General features: G+C 40.0%; 1 protein-coding gene across 1 annotated transcript in view; it reads left to right on the top strand.

Moving 5' to 3' along the window:
* Window positions 1-15,856, top strand: part of LOC105272757 (alpha-tocopherol transfer protein-like) — a 29,284-nt gene extending 13,428 nt beyond the window's left edge. The window contains exon 2 of the mRNA XM_011314982.1: window positions 15,403-15,856. Within this exon, the coding sequence (XP_011313284.1) occupies window positions 15,403-15,832 (430 nt within the window). The 3' untranslated portion in view covers window positions 15,833-15,856. The remainder of the gene's footprint in view (window positions 1-15,402) is intronic.
* The last annotated feature ends 5,840 nt before the right edge of the window (window positions 15,857-21,696 follow it).

Below are 21,696 nucleotides of genomic sequence, written 5' to 3'. Positions count from 1 at the left end.
GCAGACTTGGCTAATGTATTGGCCAGCATCGGTTTGCCAACATTCGGTTTTCGGATGCGGGGCCAGTACACTGGCCAGCATCGTTCGCCAATGCTCGGTTGTTCGATATTCGGCCAATATGTTGGCCTACATCGATCCAACGAGGTTCGGTTGAGCAATGTTGGTCCAATGGTAAAGCCCCAATCTGTTGAATAAATATTGGTTGGTCGATCATTGGCCATTCATGGGTCCTACGTAGCTTCGCCAATATCCGTCACTTGAAATATTCATTGAGTGTAATTATATTATAATTAACATTAAACAATAAAATCCGTTAAAATTTCATCGGAATGATCATTCGTTGATACCAGGAAAATAATAATTGAAAAATTCGGAAAACCAGGCGTTTGCTAGAAAAATAATAATTACTATAATTGTTGCAATTATTTTTTAATTCAATAAATCTCGGAAATCCTCAGTAATCTACTGATGTTTAATTGTCTATATTCATTGATCAAAGAAAAACAAAAATGCGCAAAAATAACTGACTGAAATTTATGAAGTCGTTTTTATGATTCTACTAGAAGACTTAGGTATTAGGTTAGGTTAGGTTATTACGTTTCTCTCGCACGCTTGGGCCCTGCGGCAGTCCGACTAACCTATATTGCGCAGTTGTTTTATATTAGTTTTTCATATCAACATCTATTAATTGTATAGGCACTAATTGTGCCGACTAAACAAGTACTCAACCCTTCTGCTTCTATTAAGAAGAAAAATATGTCTCCACCTGGCAAAAAAACAACCAAAAAACAAGCTCCAAGTACCACTGAACTTAACTCTCCACGTGGTGAGAACTTCTGAGAACTCCAACTTCTCCACCTCGTGGCTCCAACTCAGCCCCACCGATCTCCATCCACACCAAAACCACCTCTACAAAATCTCTTTTCGACATTATTTGTCAAAACATACCAAATAATAACTTCCCTATCAAATTCGGTGGGGACAAGTCCATCATCCGTTTGAAAAACAAAAACGATCACAAGAAAATAACCCAAATCTTTAATCACTCCAATTTTCAATACGATACTCATGGCCACAAGGATGAAAAAAACAACAAATTTATAATTGAAGGACTACCAGCGTCCTTTGAAGAGCACGAAATCCAGTCAGATCTGAAAACCAAAGTGATTCAGGTTATTTCAGTCAAACAATTCATCAAGAAAAACCCTGATAAACCCCCTGGTATCAAACTCCCAATTTTTTCAATTACTACCGGTAAAGACACCACCATTAACAAAATCAAGGCTGTGAAATCAATCATTTATCACACCTTCACAATTGAAAAAATGAAAACTGATGATCAACCTCTTCAATGTTTCCGCTGCCAAAGCTTTGGTCACGCCAGCAAACACTGTAAACATCTGGTCAAGTGTCTTAAATGTGGTGAAGATCACCCAATCACCGAATGCACAGCTCCTAACCTTAAATGTGCTAACTGTGATGGTGCCCACACAGCCAACTTTCGTCAATGCCCAACAAGACTCAAGGTCATTGCTGACAAAACCAGAAAGAAGGGAGCCAACCAACGTAACCCCAAACATCGCTTTCACCCAACAACGCATGCTTCTGGAACCAACCCCTTCACGGCAATGTATCACGCTCAGCTTGCTCAGAACCACATCTTGCATCTCACAACCAACACCAATCACAACCAACCACTCCTGCCTCATCAATACCACCAATCTTCAACTTTACTTCAACCAACTCTCCTAGAACGATCTTCCCCCCACTCCGAGGAATAAACTCACCTGCCATTATCCCTTCATCGGACTACTCTGCACGCAATACCCAAAGGCCAGTACAACTTCAATCACAATCCCAAACTCATGTTAATGTCCTCAAAAACCACGTTGAAGACGACAAATTCATTGTTGAAGAGATGAACAGATTAAATATTCCTTCCATAATAAACTCATTCAAAAACATGCTTCGCGAAATTAAATGTTCATCTTCTCCACTCGAAAAAATTCAAATTATGAGCTCTTACGAGTATCTATGTTCTGACAACTCCAGCAATGAAAATGGCTAATCACCAAACCAAGCACATTAATGCTCTAGCGCTAAATATCAACTCCTTAAAAACAAAATGTACAGAATTATATCAATTACTTATAAATAATACAATCTCTATTGCTCTGTTTTCAGAAACTAAACTGAACCAAAAAATCAAAAAGATCTATCTACCTAACTTTAATCTAATTAGGCGAGACAGAGAATCAGGAGCTGGTGGCGGTGTTGCCATTGCGATTCACACTTCTCTTAAGTATAATCAACATCCTCCAATTAAGATCTCTAACACTGAGTATACAGGTGATTTTAATGCGCATGAACCAACGTGGAACTCAAACAGTACAAACGAATCAGGGAAACTTTTAGCAAACTTTGTCACTAACCAAAACATCTATTTTCATATTCCAAACTCCCCTACTCACTATCCCAATAATGGGAACAACCCCTCCACCATCGATTTTGCTATCTCCAATAGATCTAACCTAATAAGTAACTTCCAAATGTTAGACCACTCACCTTCTGATCATCTTCCATTCTTTTACTCTATATTTGGTAGTAATATGAAAGTGAATAACAATAAAAAGTTGAACTTTAATCAAACCGACTGGAAGTCTTTTACGCGTGACCTAGATGATGAAATCATAAGTGCAAACCCCCCCACTCAATCCACACCTGAAATTGATAAAGTTATTACTAACTTAGTAACCACCATCACATCAAGTATTTCCAAAAATACTCCACACTTTCCACTAACTATCAAAGTTGAGCGCTTACCTCACTTCATTAAATTGCTTATCAAGAAAAAAAATACATTAAGGAAAACTTGGCAGAAAAATCGCAGCCCCCTTCTCAAATCCTTCAAAATTTCTTTAACAAAAGAAATGTCTCGGCACTCACTATGCATTCATTCACAAAAGTACTGCTCAAAGAGGTAATTCTTCGTTTGTCCAAAAAGTTGAATCACAAATTAAAAAACTAGCATCAAGTACCCTCGTTGAAACACCTCCTGAGCTCCTAACGAACCCTTCCGAAGTATCTAACCTCATTAGGAAATTAAAAAATAAAGCTGCTCCTGGCATGGATTCTATCCCTAACATCGTTTTAAAAAATCTCCCAAAGAAAGCTACTGTCTACCTGACAAAAGTCTTCAACTCTTGCCTCAGGTTGCAATACTTCCGAAAATATTGGAAATGTGCGATTGTTATTCCTATATTAAAACCTTGTAAACCAGCAAACGAAGCTATTAGTTATAGACCAATCAGCTTACTTCCTAATATGGCGAAACTCTTCGAAAAACTGTTACACATAAGATTAGATAAAGTAATTTATAATCTAAGAATTATTCCCAATGAACAATTTGGGTTTAGAGCACACCACTCGACAAACTACCAGCTCCTACGCATCAGCAACTTAATCAAAACCGCCAAAGAAAAAATTGAAAACACAGCTATTGTACTTTTGGATAGCGAAAAAGCCTTCGACTCAGTATGGCCGGCTGGCCTCATTCATAAACTTATTGATCAAAAAATTCCTAATTACTTAGCAAAAATCATTTTATCTTTCATCCGAAATCGTCAAATCAGAGTTACGGTTAATTGCTCGCTTTCCGCCTTATACAACATTGTTGCCGGAGTCCCACAGGGGTCCATCTTATCACCGTTATTATTTAATTTACATATTACTTCAGTATTCTCTAAACTCCCCTCTAACACCAACCTAGCCGGTTACGCTGACGACTTAGCCATTGTCTCCTCAAGTGTCTCGCTCACTAAGGCCATTTCCAGAGTGGAAAATGCAGCATTTCTTGTTATTAATGAACTACTCAAATGGAAGATAGCAGTGACCACTGCTAAAACTGAAGCAATCATCTTCCATGCTAGATCAAATAAGAATACTAATGTAAAAATTAAAATTAGAAACGCTGTGATCTAGTTGCTATGATCATCTAGTTAAAATGATCTACAGTATGATTCACGATCGAAAGTTCTTTGTTACTAATGGATCATTCAGATCAAGTAAAATATTTCTAGTTAAAAACGGTTTACAGCAAGGGACGGTGAACTTTCCAATTCTATTCAATCTCTATACATGTGATCTCCTAGAACTTTTCGGCCTTAACACTGATCCTTGCAAGAAAGCTCTAGCATTTGCGGACGACCTGCTAGGGTATATTTCAAATACCAAAGTCTTTGTGATACAAAATGACCTACAAAATATATTTAACACAATAAATGATTATTATTATAGCTGGAAATTAAAAATAAGCCCGGGAAAATGCAAAACAATTCTGTTTAAACCTGTATTAAGCTCTGTACACAATGACACACGTAAGAATTGGAAAAAATTTGTTATTAACGAAAAAAGAGATGGCTCCGGAATCACAATTCCTAACAAAAACATAGTAAAATACCTCGGTGTCCACTTTGACAATAACATGTCGTTTCAAAACCACCTAGAAATTCAGTTAGAAAAGGCCAATAACGCTTTCAAAGCCAGTTTAAAACTCTTCAAAAATAAATATTCACATAAAAGAATAAAAATTATGTGTTACCATGTTCTAATTCGGCCAATTTTATCATATGGACATCCAATCTGGTTCAATGTTACAAATAAACAAATGGAAAAAGTGAGAATCTTCGAATGAAAATGCATCAGAGCGTGTCTTAACAAATATCGCACCCCCCAATCTAATTATCTCAAGGCCTACAGTAACCATACCATCTACAATTATGCTAATATCCACAGGTTCGATTGTGTTACATTGAAATTAATCAGAAACCCCATATACAAATCATCAAAAACCAGAAAAGTCAACAATCTAATTGGTACCCCATACTACGTAACTGATAATTACATTATAAGCACTTTAAAAACGGGATTTATCCCCCCAGAAGGTTTTTATACCTCGACAAAAATAACCTAATACAAAACGAAACGAATATCCCAGTCACCTATTATGCCAAAAGAGGCAAACAACCGAAAAAAATCAAATCTAAAGAAAACCTAGACTGCATATTAGAAAAACAACTAATCTCATATGATACTATCTTATCAGATAGAGACTTAGAATTCGATTACACAAAGGAAACGAAAAAATACTGTTGGTTATCAGAAACAGCCACCACCATCCCACCCTAACTCGCATCTTGTATATACCCCCTCACCCCATGTATATATGTATATAAGTATATAATTATCTTAAATAATAAGCTTTATATATTCACACCATAAAAAGATCAGTTTTACTGGCCACTTTCTGGTCCTGAAGAAATAAAAACAACCAATGTCACAGACACGAAACACCACAAAAAATAAACAACATTTCCAACAAATATAATTAGGACTAAGTCAAACACCCAACGACTATGACGCAAGCATCGCTTCGTATATATGTCGCACACCATATACCGTTCGTCACAACTACGTTTTCCTCACGTTTATACCGTAGCTTATACGTCACTTAGTTATTAATCTTCTGTTCAACACATGTATTGTTCCCTTTCGCTAAATAAACATGATAAAAAAAAAAAAAAGGTATTAGGCTAGTGGTAAGGGTGTGCGATTAGTGTGCGATTAGTGTGCGAAGGATCGTAGGTTCGAATCTCGTCAGGTGCAAAATTTGAATTCGTGGATTGATGGGTGGATATCGTTGCCGCCGTGGTTAGGAATACCTAATAAATCATAAAAACGAAAAAATTTTCTTTTTTCACTTCCTATTTATTTATTTAATGAGTGCCTCGGTATAGCCAATCATATGCCGAGCATTTACAGTCCAGTCTGTTGTGCTTTTTCATTATCAGCCTTTTTTAATCACCGTCAAAAGATTGATAATCGGATAAATTTAAATAAAAAATACATATTATTAATATTTTGGGGTAAAAATAATAAGATTCGGCTGTGAATCGGCTGCCATCATTGGGCCAATGAAGGAACCGATAATCGGGCCGGATTTATCATCCAAGGCTCGATAGAGCATTGGGCCAGTCTCTTTCCCGAGCTTCGGAAATGTTGGCATCGAGCTTGGCCCAATCCTCAGGCCAATCCGGCCATCCTATATGGCAAACGAGCTTTTGATAAAATCCAGATTGACATCGTAGGGACCTTACCTAAAACGAATAGAAACAACCGATATTTATGAACGATTCTGGGTAATCTTATGAAGTATTCCGATGGTAGCCCTTTATCAACTATCGATTTGATAACTGTGGCTCTCGCTCTTGCTGAACAATTTATCAACCGTTTCGGATGTCCAAGGGCCATTCATACTGATCAAGGTAGTAACTTCATAAGTAAAGTTATGAAAAATTTCTGTAAGATCCTCAGAATGCAAAGAATTACTAATTAATTAATAACTACCACGCAGGCTACGGCTGCGACTAACTTGGAAAAGGCTAAGGAAACGAGCAAGATTTATTACGATAAAAAAAAAATGCGCAAGAGTTTGGGGAAGGAGACCAAGTATATTAACATAAGGAACCAAAGGCATCTAAATTCGATTTTAATTGGGTAGGGCCATCCCATGTAGGATGACCGGATTCGCCTGAGGATCGGGCCAAGCTCGGTGCCAATATTTCTGAAGCTCGGAAAAGAGACTGGCCCAATGCTCTCTCGAGCCTTGGATGATAACTCCGGCCCGATTATCGGTTCCTTCTTGGCCCAATGATGGCAGCCGATTGACAGCCGAATCTTATTAATTTTACCCGAAAATATTAATAATATTTATTTTTTATTGAAATTTATCCTATTATAAATCTTTTGACGGTAATTGAAAGAAGCTACTAATAAAAAAGAACAACCGAGTAGACTGTAAATGCTCGGCATATGATTGGCTACCGAGGCACTCATTCAATTAATTAATAAAAAGTGAAAAAAGAAAATTTTCTCGTTTTGATGATTTATTAGTCATCCCTGACCACGGCGGCAACGATATCGACCCTGAAAAAACCTAATCGACGAACTCCAATTTTGTACCTGACAACACTCGAACCTACGGTCTTTCGCACACTAGTCCTACGCCCTAACCACTAACCTAATACGGAACTCTTGTAGTAAGAGCATAAAAACGACTTCATAAATTTCAGTCAGTTATTTTTGCACATTTCTGTCCTTCTTTGATCAATTGATAGAAAATGAATTATCACTCGATTACTGAGTATTTCTGTAATTTAACTAATTAAAAAATAATTGCAATTATCACGAACGCCTCCTTTTAAGAATTTTTCATTTATTATTCACTTGGCCTCAATGAATGCTGATTCTGCTGAAATTTCAACAGATTTCATTGATTAATGTTAATTATAATGTGATTATACTCAATAATTATGTTAAGTGACGGATATTGGGGAAACTATGTGGGGCCCATGAATTGCCAATGATGGACAAACCGAACTTTGTTGGATCGATGTGGGCCAACCAAGTATCGAGTATCGGCGAACGAAGCTGCCCAGTGTACGACCCTAGCAAACAATCATACACGCTATAGCGTGTATGTAGCGTGTATGTTGCGTGTCTGTTGCGTGGATGTTGCGTGGATGTTGCGTGGATGCAATTTTTGGATGAAAAACAGGTGGAAATCGATGAAAACAGATGAAAGAATGATGTGCGATGAATAAGGTGGATTATTCGGTGCATTTGGCGATGTTATATAAATATAAATAAACGAAAACTAATTACTCCTAAATTCTGATAATGTTCTCCTCAATTCCACCAAATTACCACCTACATATTTATGAAGAAAAAAGTTTGAAATGTTAATGAAAAAAAATAGATTCGTTCCAAATGCACAGTGCTCCGGGGCCCGCGATTAAACGGCTACGGTCAATTCGATTATCGAAGTCGGTAATATAACCCTACCGCCATCTCTCGGCATTTTCCGAACGCTGTTTTGATGCTCACTTCTGCCCATTATAGATTTTTTATAATTTATCCCCATATAAGCAAATAAACATCGCCAAATGCACCGAATAATCCACCTTATTCATCCCACATGATTCTTTCATCTGTTTTCATCGATTTCTACCTGTTTTTCATCCAAAAGTGGCATCCACGTAACATCCACGCAACATCCACGCAACATCCACACAACATACACGCTACATACACGCTATAGCGTGTATGATAGTTTGCTAGGGAAATATAACAACAACTGGTGTTTTTATGATAAAACTAAGCCAAGTAAAAGGTTCGCTCAATTGATTCCGCAAAAAATTCATGTTTTTCCAAAATATGGCATTCCTAGAAATTAAAAAAAACTCTGAAAATCCAAATGGAAACGTTAAGAAAAGTGATACGAGTCGATTAACAATATTCAATAATGAAAATAAAAAAATCAGTAGAGGCCGAACCAACTTATTTAACGCGGTTTTTCCCAAGACCTAGAGTTAAAGCCAAAGATTATCTTCGGCCATTTTTAATTATTAATCAAATTTCATTTTAGCATCATCTTGTAAATAAAACTGCTCCAAGTAAGCTGGTCCTTCCTCTACTGATTTTTTAATTTTTATTATTGAATCCTTTCAATCGAGTCCTATCACTTTTCTTGGCGTTTTCGTGTACATTTCCTGAGTTTTTTTTAATTTCTAGGAACGTCATATTTCGGCTAAACACGAGTTTTTTACGGAATCAATTGAGCAAAACTTTTACTAGGCTCAGTTTTTTTACAAAAAGACCAGTTTTTGTCATTTGGGAAGAATTCACGGATTTTTTCAATATCAGTAACGACCAATTGAAACAATTGAACGGTTTGAATACACTAATGGCAACATCGCAGCGCTAAATTTGGCGCAGGTTAGGTTGGATCGAACGGTTACCAACTCAGTGACTTCAATGTAACCGAAAGATAATAGAAATCGGGAGAATATTCAAATGAGCCCATTGCTATGGGCGTATTGTTGCCAATATTAATCGAAAAGAGGGAAAATTTATATCAATGGAAAGTTTGAGGGCGATTTATACAATGTAACAGTGCACAGATTTTACGTAACTTGTGGCATTTGTATTTTATGGATTTAAAACGATTAGGAGTTAGTCGGAGGGGTAGTTGTATCGTGTATAGATACACCGTCGCTTTCGGCCTTTTTTGTTCGATAGAGGCGAAACTTTTACTTGGCCGATACGCGAGCACGTATCTCGATTTATTCCTAAATTTATTAGTCATTTCCTCTTCACGCGTGTTTCTAAATCTATTTTCTTAACATCTATATACCTTATTTCTAGCTAGTGAGAATAATTCACTTACATTCATTTTTAGAATTACAAGTCATTTAATTGAAAATTTGGATCCCGGCGGGCTAATCTAGTGGCAAATATGGTGGTCCTAGGGACCCTATGACGCCACTAGGGACTATGCGACATATACATGTATACAGGGTGTCCGAGATAAAATTGTACACCCAAATAACTATTGAATGTGGATAGTAATCGAAAAATCTTTCAAATAGAAGTGGTAGGGCTCCAAGTGGGAAAAATAATGAGATATGTTTTGAGCGTTTAAGTCTTCATGTTTTTATGCTACAAGCATAAGTTCATTTTTTTCATATGGGATCAAAAATTTCACACATAATGTGTTTTTTATGCTTTCTGAACTCAAAAATACTAAAAATGGAACTTGTCAACGATATTCCAAATTCAGGCACGATAAACAGAAAAATAAAGGAGAAACAAAAAGGCGCCAATGGATTGTTCTACTAGAAAGACGTTACAACAACTGCTCAATGTTCTCACCATTTACTTCAAGACACAACTCAAGTCGACGTCGGAAACTCTGCACAACATTTCGAAGCGTTTGTTGAGGAATGTTGGCAGTAGCGCCTCTGATACGTGTTTTCATGTCTTCTGCAGTCGTTGGTCGATTTTTGTAGACTACATCTTTATTGTAGCCCCATAAATAAAAATCAAGTGGAGTTAGATCAGGTTGTCGCGGAGGCCAAAGAACAGGACCACCTCTGCCGATCCAACGACGAGGAAACAGAACATTGAGATAATTCCTTACACAAAGTGTAAAATGCGGTGGCGCACCGTCTTGTTGAAACCACATTCTTAGTCTTGTGTCAAAGTGTACATGTTCTAATAAAAGTGGGAGGTCATCTTGTAAAAACTGTAAATAGCGTTGACCGGTGTCTGTTCCGTTGAAAAAATACGGCCCAATCACTTGCCCATCAACAATGCCACACCACACATTTACACTCCACTAATGCTGGTGGTCAATGTGCTGAGTCCAGTGAGGATTTTCCATAGACCAATAATGGGAATTATGACGGTTTAATGTGCCAGTACTTTAAACATCGCTTCATCACTGAAAGGGACATTTTGGAAAAACTCGGGACTTTCGTTCAAGATCCCTATGGCCCAGTGTCAAAAAGCAACACGATTCTGTCTACCTTGTGCAGACAGTGCTTGTGTCAATCTGATATGATATGGATGGTAACGGTTCGATTTCAATATATCGCGAGCTATGCTTCGTGGAATACCTGAATCTCTCTCAATTTCTCTTAAAGAGATGTGAGGGTTCATGTGAACCATGGCCAAAACGGTAAGCGTACGAGGATTGTCAGGATTCAGTTGTTGTTGTGGTTGTCGTCGTTGCAGAACTCTTCCTCTTCGACAATTTCTTTCGATAATCCGAATGCATGAAGCTGAGGGATGACGTAATCGGTTTCGGGATCGTTGTCGATACAATCGAGCGGCCGCGCGATATGCACCTCGGCATTCTCCCAAAACCAGTAGAATATCCACAACTTCATTTGCGGAATAAACCATGATACGCGAAATCACTCAAAAAAAATCTGAACTCAATAATGACCCGATTCGGACTAACTAAGAAACAATAAACACGAAGGTACACCAGATAGCCCAGGTATTTACACTTTGGTGTTTACTGGTTCTTATTTACTGTTTATCTGTTTATCTGTTTATCGTGTCTGAATTTGGAATATCGTTGACAAGTTCGATTTTTAGTACTTTTGAGCTCAGAAAGCATAAAAAACACATGTGTGACATCATTAGATTCATCTCATCGACTACAACAACTTTTGTTACAAGAAAATTTTTGATCCCATATGAAAAAAATGAACTTATGCTTGTAGCAGAAAAACATGAAGACTTAAATGCTCAAAACATATCTCATTATTTTTCCCACTTGGAGGCCTACAACTTCTATTTGAAAGATTTTTCGATTACTACCCACATTCAATAGTTATTTGGGTGTACATTTTTATCTCGGACACCCTGTATAACGTAAGATACATGCTTTTGAAATGTTAGATATGTAATATATTGTATGTTACATTTCATGCATTCTCGACATCATGTTGTAACGAGATTTTCTCGTTACTAGTGATTATTACTAGGATAGTCACTAGGTAAGGGGAGCGACATCTAACGCCGGCTGAAATAGCCGAGCGAAAGATGAATAGACCATCGGACGACAGCCAATCAGGCCGCTCCGAAGGTAAATTAGACCAATCACACAGTGGGAAGAAACGTGGTAGGGTGAGACCATGTTTCGGAACACTGTGATGGCGCTGACGATTGCTGTTTCCCAATTCGGAAATCCACCCAGCTGTGTTAGGGAGTTCAGGGCCGACGTACTGGCGTTCCAACTGGGTGATTCCGAAGGGCGCCGTCGACTTAGACCAGGGACCAACGGCTAGGTGAAAGGACTAGCGCCCCCGGGATCCCGTCGAGTTGATTGGTGGCTGTGGGGTAACGGATGACCCACAGTCGCTGAGATGCTTAGACTAGGGGGAGAAGGCCCTGGTAGATTTCAGGACAGTTCGCGTTGAGTGCTGGTCTCGAGCGGATGTTTTAGGAGCTCGGGATCAGTTGGTGGCAATAATCCCTACCGGGATTATGAAGGGTACGTGGTTCCAAGGAATCTTGGAATAGCGAGAGAAGGGGACACTTATGTGTCCCCGATCAGTGAAATGGATTACTTTGAGGCTACGGACGAGAGTCCGCGGCTGCAGAGATCCATCCCTAGGGCGAAATCCATGGTGTTGGGGTGGACTAAGGGCTGGGATTCAAGGTGTTTCCCGTCGGTCCGGTCACACGCGCCTCCATGGGGAGTAACTCTAGGGTTGACTCGCGATGAGATTGCTATTACCGAGCTCTCGAGTTGGGGTGGACGTTAGGTGGGTGAGAAAGGTCTCCGGATACCTACGTCGCATGTGCCTCGAGCAGTTCGGCGCCCTGCGGGGTGAGAAGGATTCGCAGGTAATCTGTGTCTCGTCTGGGGTTGAGCCACCCCAGAGGAGAAAGCACCGCGTGAGAGGGATGGTCCTATCCCTCCACGAGAGTCGGAGAGATACGCTCCCCGAGAGATATCGTTAACGATGCCGTGAGCACGGCAGAAATTAGTGATTGAAGTTACTCGTACGTTGGTGAACCTCGCCCACTCTACCGTGTCATGCTGATGCTGGCTCGGCATTGTGAGACCCGCCACCGAAAGTCCGCGGAGTTGACGAAATTCCTTCGCGGCTGGTTTTCCGTCAGGTTTTCCAGAAAAACCTGGCTGGCGCCCAATCGTGAACGATAGAGGCGGCAGCCAGAATAGTTTGAGGATTCTCCCGGGGTGTTGACCCGGGAAAAATACTCTTACAATGTACATGCATTTTACGTGAAATACATGCCTTTCAAATCGCACAAATGTAACATATTGCATATTACGTGTCATACGTTTTTGGCGTTGCATACATGTATTTTACAAAAAAAGTAAAAACCCTAGATATCCAAGATCCTCATCCGTGAGGTCCACACAACGCAATTTATCCCAACGGCCGGAGGACTTACAATTTTCTTATTTTATCCATAAAAAATATATCAGATTACGATTTGAAATTTCACTCGCACCATTTTGGAAAAGACTTTCAGTGAAAATATCTTATCATTTTTGAGAAAATAGGAAGATATCGTATAGCCCCTGGGGCTACTTCACCTTCCGCCTTATTTAAAAAGCTGTTTTATGAACAGCTTTTCACCAACGTAAATATAATGGTTCTATGCATAATACATATGACATAATCTTCTTTCAACCCTACAAATGCAACTTATTTAAAAAAACACATCTTAATTGTCTGGTCTAATATGAGCTAGTTTTAAATTGTTAGTATGTACGATTTTCCTCTTAGCTTTGTCTATTGTAATTTCGGCATTTAATTTTCCATGCATGCAAATTACTTTCCATCCCATGTAGGAATTTCCGAGCCTGCAGACTTGGCTGATGTATTGGCCAGCATCTGCTGACCAACACTCGGTTTTTGGATGCTTGGCTCCCCTAGCAAACTATCATACACGCTATAGCGTGTATGTAGCGTGTATGTTGTGTGGATGTTGCGTGGATGTTGCGTGGATGTTGCGTGGATGCCACTTTTGGATGAAAAACAGGTAGAAATCGATGAAAACAGATGAAAGAATCATGTGGGATGAATAAGGTGGATTATTCGGTGCATTTGGCGATGTTTATTTGCTTATATGGGGATAAATTATAAAAAATCTATAATGGGCAGAAGTGAGCATCAAAACAGCGTTCGGAAAATGCCGAGAGATGGCGGTAGGGTTATATTACCGACTTCGATAATCGAATTGACCGTAGCCGTTTAATCGCGGGCCCCGGAGCACTGTGCATTTGGAACGAATCTATTTTTTTTCATTAACATTTCAAACTTTTTTCTTCATAAATATGTAGGTGGTAATTTGGTGGAATTGAGGAGAACATTATCAGAATTTAGGAGTAATTAGTTTTCGTTTATTTATATTTATATAACATCGCCAAATGCACCGAATAATCCACCTTATTCATCGCACATCATTCTTTCATCTGTTTTCATCGATTTCCACCTGTTTTTCATCCAAAAATTGCATCCACGCAACATCCACGCAACATCCACGCAACAGACACGCAACATACACGCTACATACACGCTATAGCGTGTATGATTGTTTGCTAGGGTGGTTGAATATCACATTCTACAGCGGATAAATTCAACCACAATGAGTTGTTAAGTTTTACGATTTTTTTCTCTGTGCAAATATTAGTACAAAGTAATAATCGAAAGCAAAAAAATATAAATAGATACTCGGAAATCAACTGAAAGGGGACTACTTATACCCTGGGGTGCTACCTTACCGTCTTATTCTACTGGAAAACAAACAAAAACAACAATAAGACGCAAAAGGAATGCTGTGAAATAACTGCGTGTGGAATTAACAACGCTTTGTAGCTGAAACTTTCTGAGAATTCAATTCCAGCATGTTTTGAGGCTATCGAAATTGTTTGAGATGACAATAAATATAAATTGGCAAATAAAACAAAATGAAAGACCGGTTAATGATTGAGGTTATGAATGGTAAGAGAAAAAGCATTTCTGATTGTCCACCATTGCTTATTGATATTATTACTTAGTGGGAGTTAGAATGGTTAGCCCGGATAACGAAAACTGGTTATAACAATAAAAAATAAATATTATCTGATGAAGGACGAAAATTCAGGCCGATGCAATAATCAATGCGTGCAACCACATGTACGACCACGTGTCGCAGGCCTTAATGGTCAAATGACAATAATATTAAAAGAATGCACTTACTTTTAAGCACTAACATCTTGATCAGATATTTTTTGATTCACTCTCGCGCTCTTCGAAAATCATTCGAGATGTATTTTGTCCTTCCGAAAATAATAATTTTGTTGGCCTACTAGCCCATTGTCGTGCAGCGTACCCCGAAGTTCGACGATGATTCGCGATCGGGTAGCCCAACAACATTCTTTATCTATGAAACTGGATAATTTTTACGTTACTCGGCGTAGTTTTTACTAAAACTATGGAAAATTTGACAAGTTCGTAAGAAATTAGGCAACAGTCACGTAAAGTTTCCGGAGTAAATAATATTTTCCAGTAAAATTTTTTAGTAAACAACAAGGAAATGGCAAACCATTACGTAATTAGTGGCATAATTTTTTCAGTATTTTTCTCTGGTTCACATTTTCTGGAAAAATGCAATTTCTCCAAAACCTTTTCTTTAACTCATACTGACTAAAAAAGAGTCTCATGAAGTAGTCTTCAGAAGATTTATAGTCACCCGCTAAATTAGTCTCGGACCCGCGAGAGTCAGTATTCTCCAACACAGAATTTGTACGATTTTTTGGTTTAACTTTCCCGAGTTGAAAAAAAAGGTAATACAACCAGTTGTCCAAGCATACGCGATATATTTAAGGAGAAGATTTTTATTGTGAGGATAATGTCAGCAAACATTGCGGAGAGGACTTTTATTGGCGTGATCATCTCATGTGCCACCCAAAAATTCTTCGACATGACTTACCATAATAGTATAAATTTGTGAGACTATTTTGATTTACAGGTGTTACATGCAACTCGATGGAACAACTCCCGAAGGTTATCAAATAGCCTACGGTCGATTCATCGATCTTGATCCGTCGCATTACGTCTATAACGACTGTATGAAGTACTGGAATATGGTTACTGACCTATGGATTCGCCAGATGGGAACTATGAAAGGACATCTCTTCGTTGTCGACATAGATGGGATAACCTTTGGTCACGCTGGTCGATTGAGTCCTATGGGTCTGAAGAAGTATCTCACCTTCTTGCAAGAAGGACTGCCGGTTCGTCTGAAAGGGCTTCATTTTCTTAATTCCATGCCAGTAATGGAAATAATTTTAGGGATGATGAAGCCTTTCATGAAGAAGGAGTTGATGGACATCGTAAGATTTTTTCCATTATTATTTTCTTGCAGTGGTATTTTTAATTATTACTGTATGTTTATGTGAATGCATATGCAGATTCGGAGCGAGAGATTATTTTTAAAAACTGGGATGTTGTACGTTATTTATTCATTGAATTATAAACAAACTCCGAATTCTAGGCTACTCTAAGTCTGTGTAGAAATTTTGTGGACTCTTTTTTGGTAGGCAATTTTAATATTTTTACGAAAATTTTTTAGAAAATCACTACGGAATATATTTTTCCGTAGTAATTTTCAAATTTTCGAGTGTGGGAAGTATGTACCAGTAAGTACCAGTTCCCAGATGAGAAATCGTGACAAACAGAACCGAAAAAAATGTTGCTTATCACTCGGCCATATAAGAACTTTGCTGGGAATTGTGTTTGCAGTCCTCGGCTTAAGCCAATTCGCCCGAACTATAAACTCACAATCGTCAGAAAAGTTCGTAACAGCCTAGTAGCGAAATATACTTTTTACGTACGCTCACATATTGTGATGAAATAATAATTTCCGTTACTTGGGCCGACCTAATCTCGTTCTTTACTGGCCTAGAATATATATGAGATAAGCTTTTGATACCACCTGCAAACATATCAAATATCTTCGAAACCCTTTAGTCATTTATCAGAACGTTAAAATTAATCGATGGAATAGGAATAAGACATTTTTATAGAAGTATTAATGGCAGCGTAGAACGTCCTTCATGTAACTGTAACATGTAAGGTTAAACAACTTGAACAGTTTTTTATATTACAATTATTTATACTAAGACGTTATTTTTTGGTAGTAATTTGTACCTGAATTTTCTCTCTTCACGCCCATATTGTTTTCTTTGCAATTGGATGAGCTGAATAGTTGCAGTTCTTATTCTTCGGAATTTTTTTTCCCTTTAATTCACGTTTCATTAAAAAAAAATAGAATTACTGTGTATTTTTAATGTAGGTTGGAGAACAAAAAGTTCGGGTATTCCTACGTATGGTATACCATACACACGGGAGTCTCATGTATGGTAGACACCATACCCACCATACACCTTTCGCCGCCCCTGGTTATGTTCCCGGTTGAGCTGTTTGAACATTTTGATATGTTGTTCAGGGTATTTTTACGAATCGATTAATATTTTTGATCGGTAGCGGAATTAATTAAGAGTTGCAATGCTTTCACTTGCCAGATTGATTAGACTATGTAGCCTGAAAAGAATTTTTCCGACGAATTGAATCATAATGTATTTTATCAGAATCCGCTTCGAAGGACCTTCGGCGCAGATTTTGATGAAATATGTTCCTAAAATATTTTTCAGACCGTGTAGCATATGTTATTTTATATCATGAGGCCCCTCCCCCCAACCGAGTACGTTTAATTCCCTAGAGATGTAAGTAAAAAGGAAGGCGAAAAGCGGTCGCTTTTTACTTTCCTAGACCACTACAAGAACGAGGGTTAAACCCGCCAAGTGATGTAAAAAAAAATTTGATACTGGCGGGAAAGTATTTTTTTGTTGACTCGTGAGATTATATTACTCACATTTCGCTTACTGTACAAATATCCGGCTAACCCAAAAATACTTTCCCGCAATCAACTGTATGAAAATATGCTGTTTCCGGTCCAGTAGTTTTTTTTTCTCCTTGGGTAATAACCAACTCATTAAACATAGCACGTAATTCAGTAGATTCGGCGCGTGCTCAGCGCTGAACAGTGAGACAGGCTACCCTGAAAATGAAGAGGTATTAATCGGATAGAATGGGAAGCTAAAGTGGAAAATCCTCGGCAGCGGGAGATAAGTGGCGAACATTGAAGCGCCCAGTGATCTAAAAGTAATTCGCTCGAGCTGTATTCCATAGGAAATTAAATTTTCCATCCATCGACACTCATTTCGTCCCTCATTAATTTGGCATAACTCATTAGTTTTGATAGTCGCACAAAAAAAGGTGAATGGTTTTCAGAGATGAAAAATGATTTTTCTTCAATACCTAAAAATGGAAATTTTTCATAGCGGAAATTCGCGCAATAACTCGAATGCAACATGTAATTTTCCATTGCATACAGCTCGTTTCATCCTTTACTATTAATTAGGAGAGAAGGAACAAATTTTTGATGGACGTGCAAATTATTTCAAAGTCACTTGGCACTCCAAAACCACTCGGTTTACTCCTCAGCACGGTGACTTTCGTCAATGTTTTTATTTTTTCCTCACAGAGATTCAGGGATTAAATGATTGTCGATGGATGGAGGATGTAATTTCCCATGGAATACAGATGGTTTCATCCCTTAATATTAATTAGGAGAGAAAAAATGAATTTTCACAGCTGAGTGAAATACTTGTAGATCACTGGGCGCTTCAATGTTCCCTTATATTCACTTATTTTCCGCCCGTGACGACTTGCCAGTTTAGCGTCCCAATTTCCTCGAGCCCCCCCACTCTATCTCTACCTCTTCCTTACATTAATGGTTAGGGCGTAGGACTAGTGTGATCGTAGGTTCGACTTTCGTCGGGTACAAAATTTGAGTTCGCCGATTTAGTTTTTCCACGGCCGATATCGTTGCCGCGGTGGTTAGGGATAACTAATAAATTATGAAAAAGATAAAATTTTCTTTTTTCACTTTTCCTTAATTAATTTACTGAGTGCCTCGGTAGCCAATCATATGCCGAGAATTTACAGTCTTGTTTGTTGTTTATTTCTATTACTAGCTTCTTTCAATCACCGTCAGAAAATTCTTAATCCAATTAATTTCAACAAAAAAAAAATGTTATGAATATTTTGGGGTACAAATAATGAGACTCGGCCGTCAATCGGCTGCCGTCATTGATTTAATCATGGCACCGATAATCGGGCCGGAGTTATCATCCAAGGCTCCGGAAATGTTGTCGTCGAGCTTCGCCCGAACCTCAGGCAAATCCGACTATCCTACATGGGGAATCTGCCCACCAATCAAAATATCCTATTGAGACAGGCATTCCAAAATTGTCAAATGAAGCCTATGAAAACAATTTGATTAGACACTGGTTAACAAATATGAATACTTTGACGACACAAGGCAGAAGGCCATCCCCTGACGCAACGTTGGTCAGTGGCTGCCAGGACTCAAGAAACCAACAATTAATCCAATAGATAGATAACTCAAACGGGCACCAGTTAGTGTTATCGAAAACTAACAAACGTCTCCAAGCAAACTCAGAAAGTGGAAGTTGGTAGGGCCAAAGAATAAATAGATAGAGAGAGAGAGGAGAAATAGAGGTAGGAATATTAAATAATGAAACACTGACAAAATTGTCCACAAAACTTAAATTATATTCATTTGATAACTCCTCGGGAATGAACTCTTTCGACACAATAAATTAACAAAGAATAACAAAAACTCACTACAACTCAAGATACGTAAACACGTGTACGCTGCCGGGGCAAGAGTGTCCCACGGACTTTAGGAAACCTATTGCGTAGCAGCCAATCGATAATTCGGAGCACGGAGCCGTAGTGTCGACTATTCCCGTGGCGCTTGATTCGGTGGGAGGGTAATTTTCACATTTGTAATGTTCAATGGCAATAATTGTTACCGCCGACTATTAATTTTTTATGGCAGTTCCTATTCGGATTTCCGAGTGTATAAAGTGCGCATGACGTGAAAGGAGAATAAAATCTCCTGTCGCACCCCCCCCCCCCATTTGACACTTACGTAAATGGACAGATTTTCAGGTAATATTTTTGCCTTGGTTTTACAAAGTTGTTACCTAACCCTATGGACGGGAGCGGAGAACACGGTTGAGCCACCAACCGGGCGCGTCTCCGGGTGGCGGATTGGAGAACGGCCAGACAAATTAGCCGGCTCACGACAGGACACGGGTAGACATACCCGTGGCCTGGCGTTGAGATACTGAAAAAGACTGGCCAACGGTGGTGATAGGGCATGCAAACCCACGCCTAAAGACCCCGCCGCGGACCGATTCCCCAAGCCAAAGCATTAGCTACCGTACCGATGGCTGCATGACACAGGGGGCGCTGCGTCGTCAACGATGTCCCCCGTATACCAGGCGACCTCCGCGGGTATTTAGCCAAGCCCGAAGCATACTAGGCTCAGTCCGGGTGAGACCGCTTCACCTAGACCCTCGTGGGATTCCAAGAATACCCATCAAAATCAAAAGAACCAAACAAAGCCTCATGGGACCTCAACGAACCAGGAAAGAGGAATTCAGCCAGTGCCTAACAAGACGCAAATTAGATGCCTTGCGGCACCACTATACAATAGAGCAGGCGGCTCTCAGGGCTTAACAAGCCCAAGGAGATAACGCTCAAGGGGGTCAGTCGGTGGAAGTGCAGAGGGGCAAACGAATAGCCCCCAAGCACGACACGCCCAGCCCCAGCATGTCGCGGCCAGACAAGAGACAAAAGAGCAATCCGGCATCGTACAGCCAGGCTGCGACAAAAATGATCCGGCTGGCTCTTGTTCCAGAGGGCTACCCGGAAAAGAAAATCTCGTCGGAGGAGTAGAAGGGCTTCAAAGGACTTATGAAGTCTCAGATCCTGTTACTACCAAAGGGAATAAAAGCCCCGACCTTTGAGGGCATGTGGGAGAGAGACGGAGCAGTCATTTTTGGATGCTGAGACGAAGTGACCGGGACGTGGCTCAACAGAATATTCCCCGGAAACAAAATAGGAGACACGTCGTTCCTGGTGCTCGACGCTGCGGAGCTGCCAAAGCGCCGCAGAATAGTAGTGCATGTGGAGGAGGAAGAGTTGTCCGCCCGGGAGGCGATTGACCTCATGGGCAAGACAGAATGTGGGACTCGAAACAGGATTGGCTAGTCATCAAGGGCAGTGACCGCAAGGGAGCCCCGAGCTCCCATTTTGCTGCTCTTGTTGGCGAGAAAACATTGCAGTGCCTAAAGGCCTGCAATTTCAAACCTCATTGCGGGACTCAAAAAGTATCTATTAAGATGCTCGAGAAGTAACGCTCTCAGGGACAAGGAGCAATCGCGGAAGCCAAGTGAACCCTTCAATGGCTCACGGGTCGATCGAAATCCTCCAGATCAACTTGCATCACAGCAAAAGTGCCTCGTCCATACTTTGCCGGACGCTTGCTGGGATGCAAACAGCCATAGGTCTCATGCAAGAACTGTAGTTGGCGAATCGGACTATCAAAGGCTTGAGAGGATGTGGAGACCACGCGAACCCCAGTGAACACAGAATAAGGGCATGCATTCTGCTCAAAGGGACGGAAGCTACTCTCATAGCGCAGCTTAGCAAGGGGGCTTGTTCGTAGCCAAGTTGAAGGCCCAAATACGTGAGAATGAAACGTTGGAATATATGGTGGGATCAGCTTATGTGCCTCATAACTCCAATGGACCCCCGCCAGCACCTGAGGTGGAGGCCCTGATGGCCAGAGTGAAGGATGAAGCAATAAAACTCCTGCTTGGTTGCGATGCGAACTCACACCATCTGAGGTGGGTAAGCTCAAACACCAATGCTAGGGGAGAAGCCCTACATGACTTCATGATGGTCAACGACTTGCTACACCTCAACCGGGGCAGCGAGCTGACCTTCCCAGACTATAGAAAGCAGGAAGTGCCGGATATCACCATATGCGGAGCAGGCATGGTGGATTTGGTTAGAGGCTGGCGAGTCTCTTGGACTTGGTTAGAGGCTGGAGAGAACCTTCGGGCTCTGACTATGGTCAAATACGCCGTAAGCTGAGTGGCAGAGTAGATTCTGCTCGAAAGAGAAGTCCGACGAAGACGGACAGGGCCGCGTACAAGGAGAAGTTCTCACTGAGAATCTGAAACGTACCCAGCAGGTTCGAGAACTAGAAGCGACTGGAATATGCGACCGAATCTTTCAGGGAAGCAATCAAAAGCGCTTCTGACAATAACTGTGCAATGCGCGCCATCAAAGGAACCAAACAGGTGAGCTGGTGGAACGC

Source organism: Fopius arisanus, unplaced genomic scaffold (assembly GCF_000806365.1).
Source record: "Fopius arisanus strain USDA-PBARC FA_bdor unplaced genomic scaffold, ASM80636v1 scaffold00268, whole genome shotgun sequence".
Lineage (NCBI taxonomy): Eukaryota > Metazoa > Arthropoda > Insecta > Hymenoptera > Braconidae > Fopius > Fopius arisanus.
This window is presented reverse-complemented; position numbering and strand designations above follow the sequence as displayed.